This window comes from Callospermophilus lateralis, unplaced genomic scaffold (genome assembly GCF_048772815.1).
Source record: "Callospermophilus lateralis isolate mCalLat2 unplaced genomic scaffold, mCalLat2.hap1 Scaffold_98, whole genome shotgun sequence".
Lineage (NCBI taxonomy): Eukaryota > Metazoa > Chordata > Mammalia > Rodentia > Sciuridae > Callospermophilus > Callospermophilus lateralis.
The window spans coordinates 3,297,162-3,317,500 of record NW_027517992.1 but is presented as its reverse complement, the minus strand read 5'-3'; the positions used below and the strand labels follow the sequence as shown (position 1 = coordinate 3,317,500).

The 20,339-nt window shown below is 34.5% G+C and overlaps 1 protein-coding gene across 1 annotated transcript in view; it reads right to left on the bottom strand.

Moving 5' to 3' along the window:
- LOC143386177 (nuclear factor 1 B-type-like) overlaps positions 1–20,339 on the bottom strand; it is a 123,475-nt gene that overhangs the window by 4,818 nt on the left and 98,318 nt on the right. Inside the window, exon 10 of the mRNA XM_076841445.1 lies at positions 13,237–13,325. Within this exon, the coding sequence (XP_076697560.1) occupies positions 13,237–13,325 (89 nt within the window). The remainder of the gene's footprint in view (positions 1–13,236; positions 13,326–20,339) is intronic.

The following is a 20,339-nucleotide window of genomic DNA, read 5'->3' as shown; positions in this document are numbered from 1 at the left end:
TGTTTACTTTAAAAATGGAAACAACATATAGTTCCATTATAATTGTTAAAAAGTTAGCTTTACAAACATGGGAATTTTAATTTAAAAAAAAAATTCTTAACAAAACTATACAGTGTACAAATTACTGTCTACAAGGTAGGCGGTTCATTAAGAAGACCTTCCGCTCTTCTTGCTACTTGCAGCTTCACAGATTCATTCACATATTTTTTAATGGAGCTGCCCACCCGAACATTGCCCAATAACTATATTGCTATAATTAAGATTTTTTATTTTTTTGCCATGTCTTTATGTACAATCTCCTTCACTGCCTTTTATTTTTTCCTTAGACAAGCCTCAGATGCTTAGTCACTCCAGGGGAAACACGCTTCAGAGGCACTGTGAGTGGCGGGCTGCAAAGCAATGCAACGAAGGCTGGATAGTGCCACAGGCTGGTGGCTGGAGACTCCACCCTGTGGAAGCCCTTGGGTGACCGCCATCCTGAAGCTCTGCAGTTCTGGGTAAGGGAGGGGCGTGCAAGACCTGCAGAAGTGGGGCCCTTCATCAGAATATACTTCCTGGTAAGAGGAGGAGGAGGTCGAAGAATGGATTTGAGATTATATATAGTAATATTTTTAATAGTTTCATCTCAAATGGAAACAAGAAAAAAAATCAATTTAACGGGGGAAAAAAGCAACACTTGCACTAGGCCTTTGTATCCAAGAGGCAGGCAGGAATACCCACAGTGCCACACTTGGTTTAGCTAGAACTGCTCATTCACTGGCAAAAACAAACGAGAGCGACTCTGCCCATAAAGAATACTGTGTGTCCCTGTGAGGTTGAGTTGTTCACCTAACAGGTCAATGATACATGAAGAGCTTGGCTGAGATGATCTGTTTCTACAGGGCAAGCATCACAGAAATGATTGGACTTCCTTTGGAACTTGCTGCTAGGATCCCGCTGTGCTATTCAGCATTTGGGCTATCAAAGTGAATGGGCTAATCAAACACAATGCTCAGGCCCATAAGCATTGTTCTAAAGTATTCATTATGAAATGATATGCTGTGAGAACAATTGACAGTTTATTTTATTAGGCCATGGCCTGGGGGAAAAGGGTCAGGGGGCTCCTCAAGACAGCCTACCTTGTATCACTGATTCTGGAAGATTCTCCCTCTCGCAATAAATCCTCTCAACAGGACTCCGGTGGGGTGGAGAGGACAAAATAAAAATGGTCTCCATTTACCTTCTAGCCCTCAGGGGAAAATAAATCAAATATATATTTGAGGTACCATCCCTTTAAAAAAAATCCCATCAGTATCTAATTCATCCACAGGAAAGTTGATGTCTTAAAATTCTATATTTGTCTCTGCTCTAGTTCTCAGTTTAACAGAGCAGGTAAAAGGGAAAAGAAGATTTTAAAATTTTTGTTCCCTAAAAGCAACTTTGATTTTAATTTCTCAGTCCAAATATATTCAGAAATAGCAACCCTTCATTTACTCTTCTGGATATTAAAAAAAAAAAAAGAAAGAAAGAAAAAGTCCAAGTGCACTCCCATTCATTTGAAGTAGTCACAGGTAAATTATATTCTATTATTAATAAAATGTAGATACAGGGTAGGGGAGTGGCTGGAAAGAATATGCAGCAGCACTCCCTCCAGCTGCTTGAATGTTGTTTGTAGGAGAAAGCATATTCCTGCACTAACCCCCAAAGTGTGAAACATCCAACATCCGCTACGTGGGCATTGCAACAAATGTCTTTGCCAAATATGAGACAGGCTCATTCTTCACTGTGGATATGGAACTTTCAAGAAAAACTACCACCAACAACTAAAATAAGTTTTCTTAGGCCAATTCTGCCTCTAGGGGAATTTGTTGTGTTTTCTAGTTCTTACTATCATGTTCTTCTGAAAACCACAAATGAGTTCAGCTTGCACCCCAGGTGGGAAATTAGAGAGAGGGAACCTGTGTAAGTTGAAGTTTGTCACAGTAGGCAGAACAGTCGCTTGGCAGCCCGGGCCCATCTCAGGGTGCACTGCTTCACAGCTACACTGTAAAGTGTTAAAAATATATATATACTAATGCAAATAGTCATATGTATGAATAAAATAAACACACATATTCTTACACAAATTAGTTACATGTAAGTTATATGTAATTTATGGTGAAATGAGAATTATATGAAAAATCATATGTTCAATTCAACAATCTGTCATCTACCTAGCTACCTAGTAAGAGTCATGAGAATCTAACTCTGAAAGGAGGTTGAATGCAGCTACTTCATTGATATGTCTTCAAGCTTGCATTTACTTTATTATCATTAATTTTCAATAGTCAAATCATCTTTCTTTGGGCAAAGTAAAGATGAACACATTTGAAAGTTGAGAGAACATCTTTAAATATAATATATACTGGCCATGATCACTAAAAAAAGAAAAAGAAGAAGGAAGTGGAGGAGGAAAAGGAAGGGAGAAAGAGAAGAAGAAGTGGGGAGAAGAAAGTGTAAGTACTATGTGAAAAGTCAGGCATTACAAAAAAAAAAGCACAAAGTATTTTAATACAAAGTGCAACTCGCCCTACTGATTTCTACTCTCTCTATATGAGATACTTCATTATAAACAAAATATATAGAAGCTAAATCAAAATTCAAAAATTCAAAAATAAAATATCTCATTGAGAATATTTTCACATAATTTTGAACAAATGTATGATATAGCTCCTCCACAGAGAGAGAAGAGGAAACAAATTATTTTGATCTTGAGAATATTAGTGGTGGGAGATAGCCCTGCTTCTTTTATACTGATAAGACTACCCCCCGGAGCAATGTGCTTCTTGGCATCACTCTTCAAGAGAAACGGACTCAATGGTGTTGCTTTATTAAAGTAACAGTTTAAGGGCAACAGGTAAGACAGAACAGTGGAATCAGAAAGAAATTCAGACTTCCTCTGTAAGATTCACATGGATAAAATGAGCACAAAGGGGGAAATTTTCCCAGGACAACCATGCTGAAGACCACTAAGAGCAAGGTGACATCTTTGGTGTTTTACATATGCTATGTCACTTCCCTCTATCAATGAACTCTTGAAATGACAACAATTTTCCCCATTTCACTAAGGAAACTGAGGCAAGTTGTTCAGTCTCCACTAGTCCTCAGATATAATAAATCAATTCTGTCTGATTCCCATGGCCATTTCACTATAATATATTGCCTTCTTAGAAAGTCAGATGTTGCTAGGAATGAGCACTTGCCTAGCAAGTTCGAGGCCCTGAATGAGATGTTGATCCAACATTAGAAAGAGCTTTTAACAATTTTCTGAAGGCAAAATATATTTACTTCAGTATACAATGAGCTTCCAAGACTCCACACAAGCTGAATCATAACCTCGCTAATACTGAAGAAGAGAGATTTGTGCACTGAATATGTGGTTGGGCAGGTGCCGCAGTCTGGCTGGGCACAAATCACGAGCCACTCAAGCAGGAACAAACTTTATTTCCAAACTCCACCAGCACACTCCCGGGAAACTCTCCAGAACGCCACCCACGTGGCTCCTCCATGAACACACCACACACCAACCGGAACTCCCACCACACAACGCGAACTCTTCAGGAATCCCCGCGAGAGCTCAACCGGAACTCAACGGGAACTCCAACTCCTCGAGAACTCAAAAGTCATCATCTTAATGGCTTGCTGGCGTCACCTCTCAACCACTACTTCAGGCAAAAATGCCATGCGTAATCCTGACTTGGCTGTGGCCCTCAACAGGCAGGATGGCAAAGTACCCTGAAATTCTATGAACCTGTTTCCTTTAGAAACAAATGTAGTTGAAGTTTTCTAGGGTAACACTATAATCAGGACTAAAAGAGAAGAAGGTACCCACTTCTCCCTTTAAAAATGATACACTATTTACATATTTTTTAGCCTAGGAAAATTGGATAAAATAGTTGTTCTTTGCATCTAAGGAATCCATGATCTTTTATCTTTCAATGAAAGAGAGAAAATTGTTCTCTGCAGCCAAACCAACATTTGATGGTTATGGGTTTTTGTTGTTGTTGTTGTTGTTGTTGTTGTTGTTGTTTAATGTGTCCTGTGACTGAGTCTTTGAGGCCCAAAAGGATTGGTCTATTAGCTTTAAACACTCTAACCCATGAAGAACCACAGAGTACCAAATAAACATATTAAGTCCTTGAGTTGAATCAGGAACCAAAGTGAAAAATTTCATCTTTTCTATTAGTTTTGGGTGATTAAAACAAAAAGAGCTACTTGAAACTGGCAAAATTCATTTATTACTAGTACATGTTTATTTGATAATGAATTGGACATTCCATTTGTTAGACAACTTATAAAATGTCAGAGTATCCAATACATTAGTACTTTTCAGAAGAATAGCAGTATTATCCGTTCGGGTTTTGTATACTACATTTACTTCAAAAACAATAAGTGCTCTTTCAAGAAGCTTAAAAAATACTAAAAAATGAAGCACCAAGAATTGAAAATATTCATATAAACTCAACTGTACCAACAGCCATGTTATTTATAAATAGTGATAAAATAAAAATGGTCTGGAAAGCATGAGGAATGTATAAAATAGGTATCTTAACAGAATTTGCCTTTAGTTCTTTTGTACCAGTTTCAGATAATCTCCAAGACTGAAGGGTTGTTTTTTTGTTGTTGTTGTTTTTTGTTTTTTTTTGGGGTTTTTTTGGGTTTTTTTTTAGTTCTTTTCCTAAACACTCTAATTCTTGACACAATATTAATATACAGGTTTTAGTACCTCTCGCAAAATAATTTTCCCTATTGATTGCTAAAGGCATGTCTGGAAAAATCAGGTATGGTGTGTTAGGTAAATATTCATTAAGTTAAAAATCATGTTGTCCTTGATTGTATATGTGTGCATTTGCTGTGGCTGCTTGCTTTAATATAATATAAAGGCAAATCATGTCTTTGTGAAAAAAATGCTCACTCAGACCAGTGGAAGAAATAAATGGGTAGCATTTAAGTTGAACCTATTAATGTTACTTTAGAACAAAGATAATAAATATAATAAATATACCAGTGGCTAGCACTTAGATACTGGTTATTATTTGCCAGGCTCTGTTTTATGTGATTGACCTACTTAAAGCTTTTAATCCCCACAGAAAACCTAGGAGAAAGTGTCTTTATCTGTTATTTTAGAGATGAGGAAACTGAGCTAAGAAGTTAAGCATCTCGCCCAGCTTATATTGCCACTGTGTTGTGTAAACCATGATTTTCCCTCTAGCAGTGTGGACTTAGGATCTATGCTTTTAACCTATACATTTCACGTCAGCTGCGTCTTTTGTGAAATACACTTTCTTTTAAAGAAAAAAAAGGAAAAAAAAACTGGATAATAGTTTATATTACAACTGATTTTTTTAAGAGTCAATAAACAAAGGTCCATATTACTTAGACACACTGAAATTTCCATAGAAGTATAACTCTTGCCCAAACTTCAGCATAAATAACTGTATTTTATCCATCTAATCCTTGTTGCTTTTCAGTTGAAAGAAATATGTGTCTTTTTTTTATGGATGTACAAATATGTATGTCAATAATTTGCTTTCAATTCCTTTTCAGACCAGGCCAGACTGAAAGCAAAAATTACAAGGGCTTATATAGATCTTAGGTTCCTTCGATTTATTTTTCCCATTTTTAAGGATCATTATTGCCATCTGAATGATCCTATTTGCATGCCAGATGATTTCTAATGATTATTACTATTTGTAATAATCTGTATCAGAAAGCTCCCTGGCTAGCTCTTACCTGATCTGCAAAGTACTCTTGTGGGCTCTCTGGGAAACACCAAATATCATAAACTGCAGGTGGCTCATGGAATTATTCTAACTACAAGCAATAGCACTTTCATAGTAATGAAAGAGAAATGTATTTGTTTCTTAACTAAGTAGGTAAATAGCCTTCTTTATTGCTACTCCTTGGGGACCAACAGTTTTGAAAATAACATCAAAACAGTAAGCCATCAAAACTCGTTAGTTTATATTCAATTATTTCAGATGTTTTTTGGTACTGGGGCATGCTAAATTGAGGGTTAACTTTACCATGCTTGAGTGCTAGCATGTTCTAAGTAAAATAATGGAACATTCCAGTGAAATATTTAATCTAATGAAGAGGACAAGGTAAGAAAAGCCCTCACATATGGGACCATTACAACTAAGTATTAAATTACTATACTTTTTCAGTAAAAAGCTCTACATAATCCTAAAAGATCCTTCAACAAGGCAATCTATACCCTTAAAAGTAACAAAAGTCTATTTCCTTAGAATGTTTAATTTAAACAATAATAAGAAAAAGTTCTTTCCCTCAATAGGGCAAATTAAGTAGATTTTTAAAAAATTATCTTTTCCCTTTTTTAGAGCTGAAAGTGAAAGGTGGAGAATTAATATGAAGACAACTAATAAATATGATACAGCACACACATGCACACATATACAGCAACTTATGAAGCTGTGGAAAGTCAGGCTTACAGTAGTAATTTTATCTCCTCCTACAGATATGCGACAGTGGAGAAGCCCACATGTTGATTTCCAGCCTCCTTCTCTAGTCTGTATTCCTCTCCACCCCTAGGCTCCTTTTCAAAGCTATTGTTATAAGTGCTACTTGCTCCTCTTATTTGCATATGTGATTCTTCAACAGCAGACAAAATTCTCTACAAAAATGGTGCTTCAACATAGTGCCTTTCACTACAGAAAATCATCCAAGGCATACTAAGTTAAATGGAAATATAAGTTTTATGCAAAAGCAAAAAGTGATTATTTCACAAATGACTTTTATTTCAAAGCAAAAATCAGCATTACTTGCCCAATTTCACGTCTAAGGGATAGAACTTATTGGTATCAGAATTCTGAAATAAAGTTACCAAGGATTAAGAAACTGAATGCTTTTTGATAGTGTGCCTTTTACTCTGTTCATATGTGCAGAGATCGTCCTTGTAAAACAAAGTGAACAAGCCTAACTTTCGACAATTTCTGACTATTCCACCTTTGTGTTTTTCAATTTCTCAAACCTCAATGGGCTTTTGCCTTTTCTTTTATAATTCATGGTGTTTATTATATTTATTCACTCATGAGCTTTGTTATTTAAATACCACTAAAAATTCACAATACACCTACTCACAGCTCTAGTAAACATGAGGTTCAAAAAAGGTAAACTAATAAATGGTGCATTGGCTGCTGAAGGAGCTCATTCCTCAGGGACCAACAGTGAGAATACAGCACTTTATGTAAAACATCTTCACGTAAGGTAGGTGTTTGATAGACTTCCTTTTGTTGCAAAGGGTTAATCAGAAAGGTTTACATTTGGGAGTGCTGTGAATCATGCTCCTCCCTCTCCAGGAGCGCTGCCAAAAATCATCTGACAGGAAACGTAAGATTAAGTTTGTCCTACCTAAGCGAACAAAGAGTGCTCTGAACAGGCCACCGGTTTACTGCAAAGCGGGAACTTTTCTAATCCTGCTGGAATCTGCAGTGCTGCTCAGAAAATATCACGGAAAAAGTTGTTTTCTTTCCTCTAACATCTTGTCTCTGGATCATCTCATTTTGGTCACACTGCCGATCCTGCTGCTTCTCCCATAAAGGTTAACTTAAAGCTCCAAACATAATCATGTGGAAAATGGACATTATTGATTCCTATGGCCCATTGTTCCCCCATCCTAAGTCCCTGAAGTTCAAGTTCAATCTGGAATTACATCATGTCTGGTTTCTCCTGGTTACCAGACGGCTTGAGACGTGACCACAGCTACAGAAAAAACAAACAGCCTTCTTCACGCTTCGGCTCCCCTATCGATTCAAACGTAAACTTTTTTTCTTTCTCTCAAGTATGCTTCAAGTATGGAGCATGGTTAATTTAGAGATTAAGTTCCAAATTAGATTATCTAATGGCATCTTAATGGATTGCTGACCCATTTCCTGTGGGATGACAGCAGGCAAGTCTGGCTGGAATACAATTAATTTCTTAGGAAGTGTTCTGAAGAGTTTGCCTAGATAAAAAGGAAATGTCGTATTGCACAAATCTTTCTTTATAAATGGGCGAAGTTAGGCAAAAACTACAACAAATCCCAATGTATTTTTCAACAGCCAGATCAGAGACATTGTGTGTTTGTGAAAACCGTATCAAGATCATTTTTAAGAATGGTAACCTTTCTAGTTTTTGATTTCATAACAGGTGCAAATAAGTTTGATGAGAATAGAAAGGAATTCCTTTCAAGAGAATGTTCACATGGGGAGAGCAATACTGGTTAGCAGCCCTGTTAGCAAAAATTATCATGTGAAATTTTGGCTTTTTCAATTTTCTGCCTTGAACCAAAGTTTCTTCCATTCATCTATCTTATCAGCACTTCTATCATGGTCCCAGAGTGGTGCTAGGGGCCCAGGATGTGTATAAAAAGTTGTACATTCTGAACACACTTTAGAGCTAACAGCTGAAAAGGAAACTCAGCACTCTGAGAATAAAGCTCCCCCCAGGAACTCCAGGAACAACCCAGCTGTTGTATTATAGTTATGTGTCAAGATAACAAACTGAGAGCAGGAAATGCTAACCTAGTCAATTCTCGGGGATGGCCTAAGTGTAATGTTGAAACAAAAGTTAACTCTTAATTCCACCTAAGAACAGGCCATGTATTGCCACTACCCCACACATGCCACAAATCTGTGGATATAGCCACACTTATATCCACACTTACACACTTATGCATAGATATATCCATACATTTATGTGCATATGAACATACAGTTGCAACCCAATATTGAGAATTATTTTTGCTTCAATATTCCTTCTTAAGCCTTTTGAGAGCATACATTTTACCAAGAAAATGTTATGGACAAGGGCCATGTTATGCAAAGAAAGTTTTATACACACACACACATATATATATATGAAATGAACACTGTTACTCCTTCCTTTTTGCCCTCTCTTTCCTGGCCAAGCAGATCCAAATAACCTTTACTGGCTGCTAAATTTCTCTTGGGAAATCAAGCAACTCTCTAGAATTGCAGTAATAAACGACAATTTCTTACAAAAACATGTGTAAAGTAACTACAAAATGAAGTATTGAACTCATGGAAAGGAACTGCTAACACATGTGACACCGAAAAGAGCTGATAAAAGTCTTTTCGGTGCCATTCAATTATGGCATCAGCAGAGACACAAAAATCCTTCCAATTATTTTAGTAAAATCTTCATTTATTCATTATTTCAGAGGCTGAGCAAATGGTTTGTGTAAACATATCCTTCAGTAACACGCGCATGTTTATTTTAGCCATCTGAAGGCTTCTTCCATGTTTATATAAGCCATCAGACACATGCAACCCTCACTTGTGGCTTTGCGTCTTCTTGAAAAGGGTGAAGGGGGAGAAAGGAGAATGAAACAATAAATCCAGTTTCTCTTTTGCATAAAGCACTCCCTCCAATGTTTTAAAATAACTTATGTTTATATTATTCTTGGATTGTCCTTCAGCTTTCTTTTTTATTCAATTATATTGCTCTTTCATATTCAATAGTACAAGTAAAGTTCTGCTTATAGTTTCAAGAAAGAAAGCCAGTTAGAGAGTACCTGCTGTATGTGTTTACGCCCACAGAATGCACATATGCAAAAAGAAAGTGTTTTGTCCACATAGAACAAAGCACAGACGGATCAGTGCCTATCACAGACACATCAGTGCCTAGCTTGAGCAAATCTGGCACCTATGACCCTCCCAGGAGTGGAACCCATTCTCACTGACACGAAAGTGAGACAGATCTTCATCAACATTTTATTCTGTGTTAATGGCAGTTAACTGAGCTCTCAAGGTACAAGAAGCTCCTTAGCTCAAGACCACACAAACACACATGCGCGCGCGTGCACACACACACACACACACACACACAGAGAAAAATGGCTCACAAAATTCTAAGGTCAAAACAACAAAACACCTTCAGGCTGCACCCTAGGAAGGCAGTGAAAACTTTCCAAAAGTCAGCTCTGGTTCCTTAGGGAATGTTTACAGCCTGAGGTAGGGTGGGGAAGGACAGAGGAACTCTTCCAGCTTTAATTATACTACTTACACAGCTTCCTGGCCATTTTCATTCCCAAAAAGGAGCTGCATTAAATGACATGCAAACACCTCAAGAGGGTAACTGGCATGAAGAGGAAGAGAAGGCAACCATAAACTAGTGAGATGGCAGCAAACAACAGACAATTCAAACTGCACCAAGCCATATGGAAACACTACAAAGTCTCCAGGGATTGCCTTTATTAAAAAAAAAAGCAACACCCACAACAAAAATAACCCATGGTATCTTCTCTATTCCATCAGGTCAGAGCTAAATTATTTAATTCTCTGGTTGACCATATCTACATTTGTTGTATATTTTCACCCTATGGAGATGATTGCAAAACTGCAGCTGTGCCCACGAGATTTTAAATATCTATGATCTGCCTTAAAAATGGTAGTTCCAGGGGGCTGGGGTTGTAGCTCGGTGGTAGAGCACCTGCCTAGCATGGATGAGCACTGGGTTCAATTCTCAGCATTGCATTATAAATATATAAAATGAAAGTCCATAAACAACTAAAAAATAAGTAAATATATATAGAAATATATATATGTATATTATATACACACACACAAATATATATATTTAAGTGGTAGTTCTACAGGAACCGAGAGTATAGCTCTGTGGTTTAGCACTTGCCTAAGATGCATGATGCCCTGGGTTCCATACCTAGCATTGAAAAAAAAAATAGTAGTAGGGTTATAGTTATTATTTCCCTTTGCAATATTATATCTAGAAGAAAGAAAACCCACTAAGTTTTAAAAATAACTATAGGATGGGCTGGGATTGTGGCTCAGCGGTAGAGCGCTCGCCTACCATGTGCAAGGTTCTGGGTTCCATCCTCAGCACCACATTAAAAATAAATAAAATAAAATAAAGATATTTTTTAAAAATCTATAGGGCACAAATTATAAATTACACATAAAGCCACCAAAGCCACAGACATGGCATATTTGTGTTATAAAATATGGATTGTGTCCATATTTGAAAAAGGTAACAAAACAAAGTGAATTGCTGTCTTGTTTGAGTATATTTATCCTAAACTGCCTGATACTTAGATTTTAAGAACTGTGGATGTCTTGTCCATCACAGTGTTTAAGATAGCCCCACACAGAGATGCAATAAATCCCTGTCGAATGTATAAGCAAGACGCCTGCCATCACCAATTATGCGCTTTCTGAGTCATCACAAAAAGGGAAGAAACAAACCCAAAACTGCCTGCTTAAGAGCTGTATGAATCACTAAAGGCCATTCTACACATCATTATCTACTAACCCAAAGAAAATCTACTATTTTTGAGACTGGAAAACAAAAAAAGAAATATTAATTCTGAATTGTCTTCTATGACCTGAAACCGATTACCATATCAATTTTTCACCAAGAAGAGGCTTTGTGAAATGAACAATACCCCCCTCAGAGCTGAGTTTAGTTATCATATTCATTCACTCCACATACGTGTGTTCTGATTCATTGTCCACTCACCTTTTCTTTTGGGGGGATATCAACTTTGATTCAAAAAATTATGAGGAATTAGGTGAAATTGTACATCTTTATTGGATTTAATGTATTTCCGAGATGCTATCCAATTTTAGATTAAGTAAATGCCAATAAGTAATCCACAGTTGTGGAAGTTCAGACAACTATAGGAACACTTACAAACATAAGTACATTTCATTCTGACTTGAAATTCTTATATATATATATATATAAATATATATCAAGCTTGTATGTAGACACGAGCCATTTTGCTAATTGATGGGCAGATAATGGAATACAGGGAGTTTTTTTTTTTTAATAAAACAAAATGCAAACAGTGTGTTATCAAACATAATTAAGTTAACTTTTAAAAGTTTATTAATTCAGATTTTTTAATAAGATACTTTTATTAAATGTAATTAACACTATTAGTCATTAAGGCTATTTAAATAAGATACTTCCACTGAGTTTATCATCTTTTTTGTAATTATATGTATTTTTTTCCAAAAGGAAGAATAACACAAGCTTTAGGGCAGGATCATAATAGGTAAAAATGTATCTATTTTTAAATTTGATGGTTTGTCACTCTTCAAAAAGTAAAAGTCCTACTGTAATCATTTAGATACTGAATTACTAAAAAGCCATCAAATGTTTTTGAAAAACAATAAAAATAATTTTCTTAATTTTTATCTGAGCAAATGCAGACATTTAATCTGACTCAAACATTACTCTTCATCAGTTTCTATCAACCAACATAGAGATGAGCAACGAGCTCTATCATAATTAATATCTCAGCATGTGACTTCGTATAGGCATTTTCTGTAAAGGAAGGATCACAATCATAGCAGGGCTGAAAAATTAAGTTGACTCTACTTTTGGTGAACTCAAGGAATGACTTACTCTCTATTGCAAAAAATTTTTATTTCTTAATACATATGATTCTACCATGAATTTTAATTATTTGATTTATCGATTTGAAATAATTTAATAAAATAACACATATGAAGCTACCTTGGAACTACTTACTATCTAAAACCAACACATGAAACAGTATCCAAATTGCTTTTGAAAATGAAGTTTTGGAATGATTTTTTTAGCCAACCAAATTAAATCAACCCTCAATGGGTTACATTAGTATATGAACAAACTAACACTTTATTTAAACCAAATTCCTTCATAGCTACTGATTCTAACAGTCTTCCCACTCCAAAATTTTTTGAGTGCTGCTAGTAACAATCAAATTGAATAACTTGAAATTTTTCTTCTAGCTTTTCCTCTCTGACAAAGGAATAAATGAATAGTAACATGGCTTAGAGGCAGCAGTAAAGGAAACAGTCAAAATGAGAAGAATGTATAATGTGAAAGACCAATGCTTTATCCTCAAATAGCTGAAAAATCTTCCCTAAAGCTGGAATTTCATTTTTCAGGTTCTAAAATGTAAAAGTCAAATTCCACCCCCTCCCCCACCAAAAATATTATAAATTTTATCAAACATTTCACAATATTTAGAAATTCCAATGATCAGTTAGCATATGCTATATAGTCCGGAATTAAATTGATGTTGCATTTAAATAGGAAATAAAGGAGAGGGGAAGGAGAGGAGGAATGGCATAGCCAAAACAACTAAATTTTTAACATATATTTTCCGTAAAACTAGTTAAAAACAAACACTATAGGTCATGGAAGTTTGAGGTGTAAGTGTAGGGTTGGAAATAATTAAAATGTTACCTTTGCCAAGTAATTCCCAATGTATCCTCACTGGTACTGGGGTATAAATGCCTGCCGTTTTGATTCATGGTCCAGTCACAAATCCTCAGCTGTCAATTGAAACCTAGCAGTCAGATATGGATCGAGCAGTACTACAGTTTTTAGTATTTAAATGAACACATGCAAACTAGTACTGTATATGGCATTAACCTTATTTCCCCAAGAGGCAACTTAAAGAAAAAAAAAAAAAAAGCAAAAGAAAATCTTATTCTGAAAAGCAAAATTCCTTAGACTCTTTTTTTAGAAAAAGCTATTGCAATATGCTTCTCTATTAATTAAAGCATACAAGAGAAACAAGTGCTTAGAACATAACAATTAGCCATTATTAGAGTACAAATTGAGCTGAAATAAAAGCAAACGTTAATGTTCAATAGAGAGATATATTTTAGAAAGAAAATAAAAATGCTTTTTTTCTATGCAACATACAAATTATCTGCACTGAATAAAATAATCAATACCTTTAAGCATGCAGTTTGCAAAACAAGAAGACATGCAGTTTAGAGGAAAAAAGACCCACCCTACATAGACATTCACCCTAACTTACGCATTCAAGCATCAAGGTGTTCAATTTTAGGTGTTTACTAACTGTGTTTTACTTAAAGTGACCTTATTTGGAAAGAGTTGATAAGAATTTCTATTTTTATTTTAAATTCAGAGCAGTGGTATTTAAAATACTTTACTACATCTGAAGAAAGTGAGGAATGCACTGAATACAAGCTGAAACAAATTCTTCCCAGATCCAGGAATCATCAGCTCTGCCCTTCAGAGATCCTTGAGTAACCCTATCCAGCTCTGTTTGGTTAACAGCTGCCCTACAGTGCTAGCAGATTTATTGAAAAGATATATTGCTTATTTTTATGCTTAAGAAAGTAAACTTATCTGACTTTGGGGGGAAACAGTAGAAAACCATGATTTTTAACCTTTAGATAGCTGAAAAATCTTCCCTAAAGCTGGGATTTCATTTTTCAGGTTCTAAAATCTAAAAGTCAAATTCTACCCTGCATTGAAAATTCATCCTGCATTGAAAAGGCCTTCTTCACTACTATCCATGAAACCTGGTCTGATACTTTTCAGAGAGAATTTCAGGATGATGATTGAAGCCAAAATGCCTTTAAACTTGTGATAAACTGTTTTATCTATTTTTCTAACATTATGGCTTTTAAAAGTTGGCTATTAAGCATCTTTTCCTATCAGACTCTCAACTTTCTGCACACTCTTGAGGAAGGGGGATTTTGGAGTTTCAGAATGACAATTTTTGTTCAATTTTCTTCTGAATATCCAATATTACAGTCAAAGTTTTCCAAAATATATGTTTTAATTGTGCTGATATTTTAAGTAAAAGTGATTTTATAATTTATAAAACTAAAAAATTCCCTTATATAGATGGATCGACAGGCAGACACATGCATTGATAGATATGTAGATTCTGTTCAGGAAATACAACATTAAGAAGTCATAAATTATTAAATTAGAAACAAAAATAAGAAATCTTAAAATTGACCATAATATTTACATAAAAGGGAATAATGTAGTTAGTTTTTACTCAAATGGATGACATATTTTTACTATTTCAAAGAAGTAAATTTATTCAGTCTTGTGTGTGAGAAGCAATATGGCAAGATTTTTTGAAGTTCTCAAAATGGGTCATCTAATAGAAATTCAATATGATGGGATAAATTGTTTATTTTTAACAATAATAGAGTAAACCGATTGTCTATTTCAAAATACAAGTTATAAAAGGGCTATGAAAATCTAAAAACAGTTCAAGAAACTTGACTTTGCATAAAGATTACCTTAGAGACCACTTATTGATCCTATTCTTATCAATGAAAAATGCTAGTTTTTACTTACTTAAAATTCTCAGGAAGGGAGGCTACATTTAGACACAGAATATCCTACTTCTGTTAATTGCTAACAGATTAGTTTCTACGGGATGCTCAGTTTAAAGTTTTCAGAAAGTAACCATACTTCCACAAAACCAAAGGAATCTGAGTGTCACTCAGGATTGGATACTGTCTCACAGACAACTGGTAGGGTACAAGATCTTGGAAAAATATTATGTAGTTGGTTAGGTTTTTGTTGTTAAAGTTGCTCATTTTTTGTTTGTTTTACCATCCCTAAAAATGCCCCCTGTAGGCTAGCTTTGTTCACATGCTAAACATCTAAATCACCATATTTTTGGACTATTCTTTCCTAAACAGTCTCAAAAGGGTTAGACCTGACTAGAGGTATTCATTTTTATCCATCCTTAAGATGTGTGTGTGTGTGTGTGTGTGTGGGAGCGCGCGCGCGCACACACACACACACACACACACACCCGAGAAATATTTTTCCTAAACAGAAAATATGCTTAAATAAATAAAAATTAATCAAAATAGTCAAATATTTAGCAGTAATTTCAAAGAAGTTGATAGGATATTAATTAGCATTAAATTAATTTCTTTTCAGTGGCTAAAAACTTAAAATATAATTTAAATTTATTTGCCTATTTAGATAGTAGACCAGCATTATCACAATTTTCAAAAGTTTCTGAGGAGGCACACTTATGTTTATATGTTCAGTCAGATTACCCGAGTAAGAGTCTATTTTTTTTAATTAATAAGCTTTTTTTTTGTAAAAGACATTTTTCATTTAAGGACTGTTTGATTAAAGTGACATTTTGATGGTTATAGTGTGGGGAAGGGAAATAAATAATTAAAATAAAAGTTACCTATTCACTAAAGATTCCCTTGATAGTCATGTCTAAGAAAATCTATTCCTAAAAATCTTATTTGGCCAATACAGACCTGACCAAGCAACAGTCTATAGGTATTGGAAGATTAACACTAAGTGTAGTTAATTGGGGGATGTGTTAAATAGAATATTATTATAATTCAATAGTCCTAATAAAAATAACTTTATATTAGTCTTTAAATAAATTTAAAAGAATAAGTAATAGTCTTTTGTGAGTTTAGGGTAGTGATTCCTCAGCTTCTGTCCTATTAGAGGACAGATGTCAGATAATTCAGCTATCAATTGTTATTTTTTAATTAAATTTTAAAACTTTAATTTTATGTAGCACATAAATACACGGTTTTCATTTATCAAAATAAATAAATTCCTTAGTTCAAAGCTTTAATAACAGCTTAATGATTTTTCCAAGTATTTTCTCTTAAAAAATAGGTATTCACCCCTGTCATTGTAATCAAACTTTTTTAAAACACAAAGCATAAGTGAGTTCAAACTTGATCTGTTAAATCATGTGTTTTTATGTGGAGGTGGGGAGAAATTCTTCTTCTTCTCAGTCAGACTTTAAGTCAAACCTGATCATATTCATATTCCTTAAAAAATGCTTACTCATATAAATCATTTTAATTCTTTATATACACCCACCAATATGAACTTAAGTTATCTAAATAATTAAGGTAAGATGTATATTAAACTGACTATGCCCAGAATTCCAAAAGCAAACAAAAAGTGAAGTAAAAATATAGGATTTCGGGCTTCGGTTGTAGCTCAGTGGTGGACTGCTTGCCTCACATGTGTAAGGCACACTGGGTTCGATTCTCAGCACCACATACAAATAAATGAATAAAATAAAGGTCCATCCACAACTAAAAAACCAATATTTTAAGAAAAAGATATAGGATTTCTTCCCAAAGAAGTTAACAATAAATGGTCAGGCTAAAATAGTCCAAAGTACTAAGAAAGAAGTGAAGGTGAAATTTTCACTGCATATGTTCTTAGGATGGAGTCCATGAAGTCTCTGAAGGGAGAACCTTGTTCCTACACAATTCAAATGAGACTGTCTCCCAATCATAAGGATGGGGAACCATCTGGTTCCCCTCAAAAGCCTACTTAGATGGAAAAAAACCTAAGCTACTATACTCGAATAATTATATAAGTAGTTGATAACCATAAAGAATCAATACTGCTTGTGATTTCAGAATAAAAGTTTGTTTATTCAAATGAGGGCCTTTCATTTTTATTAACGGGGCTTTTATAAAATGCATAGCAATTAGCTTTGGGAACAGAAGAAGGCTAACAAAAATGTTCTACTTTGGGAGACTCAGCAAACAGGATGCTGCACCAATAGTCCCTCTTGAGGACAACAGTTCTCAATTGACCCAATAAGCCATTAAGTGCAAAAAGAAAAATCAACATAGGCAAATTTACCTTTTCACTTTTTTTCTTTTAGGTTTATAATGACCCCAAGAATATCTTGAAAGGTATATTTTATGTTCTCTTGAGTTTATTTTTCCAGATGCCTCAAGAAAACAGATTTTGGGGGGAATTCATATTTTTCTCTTAATGCCTGGATTAGTAGAATTTTATTTTATTGATAATTACCCGCTATAGAGCAAGTGAAGTGGTCTCTGAATAAATAGTATATAAGCTTACTGAACAAGCAAAGTATTCAAAGTAAAACTGATGAAAAGGAGAAAAAAAAAACAAAAAACAACAACAACAAAAAATCCAAAATCATTCTGGTATCTTAAAGTCATTTCTAATATCAATTTCTGAAACCCATGCTTCTTGAGATTTAATTTAGTTAGCACAGTAGAATCAAAATCAAGTTAAACAGATATGCATAAGCCATGAGCTTAGTAAATGTTACTGACCATAAATCATAAGTAAGAAAATGAAAGGGTTTTTCTTTTTCTTTTTCTTTTTCTTTTTTAATGAAGACTACTTTAACATGTAAAATTTAAGGTTTCAAGAGATGGAATCCATCATCTTCAATTTCCTTTCCAAGATAAGTTTCCAGGAGAAAAAGGTTTAAGACCTTGTTCAAGGTTAGCTGTGCCCTTCCATATCAACACTAACACTCCAATATCCTGGCTCCTAATCCCTGGTTCTCACCCTCTGCACCAGTTTGTCTATCATTGTTCCTCTCCTACCCTGTTCTTAATGTGTAGTCCAACAAGATTTAAGACTAAAATAACTGTAAATAAAACACCTTCAGAATGTCCTTGATTCAACTTAGATCTTTTAAACACTTTGAGAAAAGTAGATAACTTTTCCCTTGCGTTGACTGAAATTTAAGGCTACATGGCACACAATTTTATTTTTACATCAATGAGAATAGTTATCTACATATTAGCCTTTGGTAACCAGAAAAGGTAAGAGAACAAATGAATGAGTGATAAAAGACAGACAATGGAAGGATTTTTCTTTTTAATTTTAAGAATTAGCCCAAAAGGTAAGCATTTGCATAGCTATTATTTTGACTGAAACTTCCTTTAAATGTGTTTCCTTTCCAGCTAGCATATGTGAAAAGTGACCTCTTATCCATTTACATACCTACCCAGAAGGCATGTGATAGGGTTTTACGTCAAGCTGTCAATTATGATAACAGATACAATAAGAATGGCTCAAGTGTTGATAGCCTGCTTCCTGACTTTATTGAAAAGTTTGTTGATAGTCCACTTGTGTCCTTTCAATTGCTTGCCTCTAATAAATGACTGCCTTTTCAGTGGTTATACTACACCAAGTTTAGGCTTTGCCATTTGCCAGTATAAATATTACAAGGGGATTTCAACTCATAGCTGAGTTAAAACAAAATTATAGAGGCAATTTTTTAAAAGGTGATTGTGTGTAACAGAAATTTTCAGTATAATGAAAAGTACTTTCAAATGCTAATTTAATTTAAAAGTATAACAAGAAAAGTGTAAAAAGCATTTCAATGTAAACTACCCCAGTAACTGAACTTGAAACAATAGCATTACATAGTCATGCAGGAGATGGTACATGCTGAAGCTCAAGCACTGATAAAATCCATGCAATTGTGAGAAGTGAGGCAAGGACCTTAATTGATCAGGCCACTCATTCATTAGCTCTAGGAATATGTAGCATATAGAGTCAGGAGATTATAATTTTGAGATTGTGAAAATAATCATTTCTTACAAATTAATTGACTTAATTGTCTCAATAGAGGCAAAAGGGACCTCCCATTTATTCCACCTAAAATCTTGAATCTGTATCAAAATTAATATGCATTTCAATGGCTGTCTTGAATGATCTTTTATATCTGAGCAAGAAATTTCTTATCTTCAAAAATGTTTATTTCCAATTTGTCAAAAGAGTTTTTTTAAGTCATATTGATGTGTAACTGTAGGAATTTATGTTTCTAATATGATCTTAGCCTCAATTGTAATGGTGAGAATCATATCAACTAGATTGTCTTATATTACCAAACTTTCTATGATAGCTAATAAAGAAGGTCTCAAGTTAGCAAATTAATGACATAAGGTTGATCAGATAAGAAACCGGTGGTAATTTAAGTAAGTTGCTTCATAGTTTCCATTTATACAAGATTTTTAGGCTGGATTATACAATAATTTCTGTACTTTCTAAGCAACATCCAACATTCTGTTAGATAGTTTCCATTTCCTCAAGATGATAAAATTTGGGAAATATGGTTTCTTCGCTATTTATATAAGGAATAGGCACAGAGTATTTATGAAGTATGAGGTAGGAAAACAAACACTGCACTTTGCTAAATTTCTACAGAAGTAAAGAGGACATTCACACTTCTAAAAATGTCCCAAACCATAAAAAGGCATTTCTTTGTAGAAACTTGAGTTCAGTTGCTAAAGCAGGACTCACAGTTCTTGAAGCCGCTACACCATCTTCCAATAGAAAAGTTAAAGAAGAATGAAACTCCAATTGAAGTTCTGATTTTAAGATTTCCCCCATGCCAATAGTGAATGCATTTACAGTCAGTAATGCTAAAGACAGACTTGTTCCAGACCTTGAACAGTACTCAAAATTGTGTTAACAGATAAAGGAAAACTCTAAAGTCAAGTCCTGGTCAGCTGGCATGAGCTGATTATTATGGTAAATTAGAGAGGATTGTTTTATGGCAAATTATTAACTTGGTTTACATGAATCTTTTAAAAATATTCCTCATAATTATGTGATTTTATATTTTGGACTCAAATGAAATATGATATTTGCAACGATGGGTGAAATTCCAGGGTTGGAAAAAAAAAAAAAACCTAGTATGTCAAGACAGTTAGCAACCAGCATCAATCAGTAATAAGCATTGTAAAAAGGAGCACACAAATGTATAAAAAGGAGAG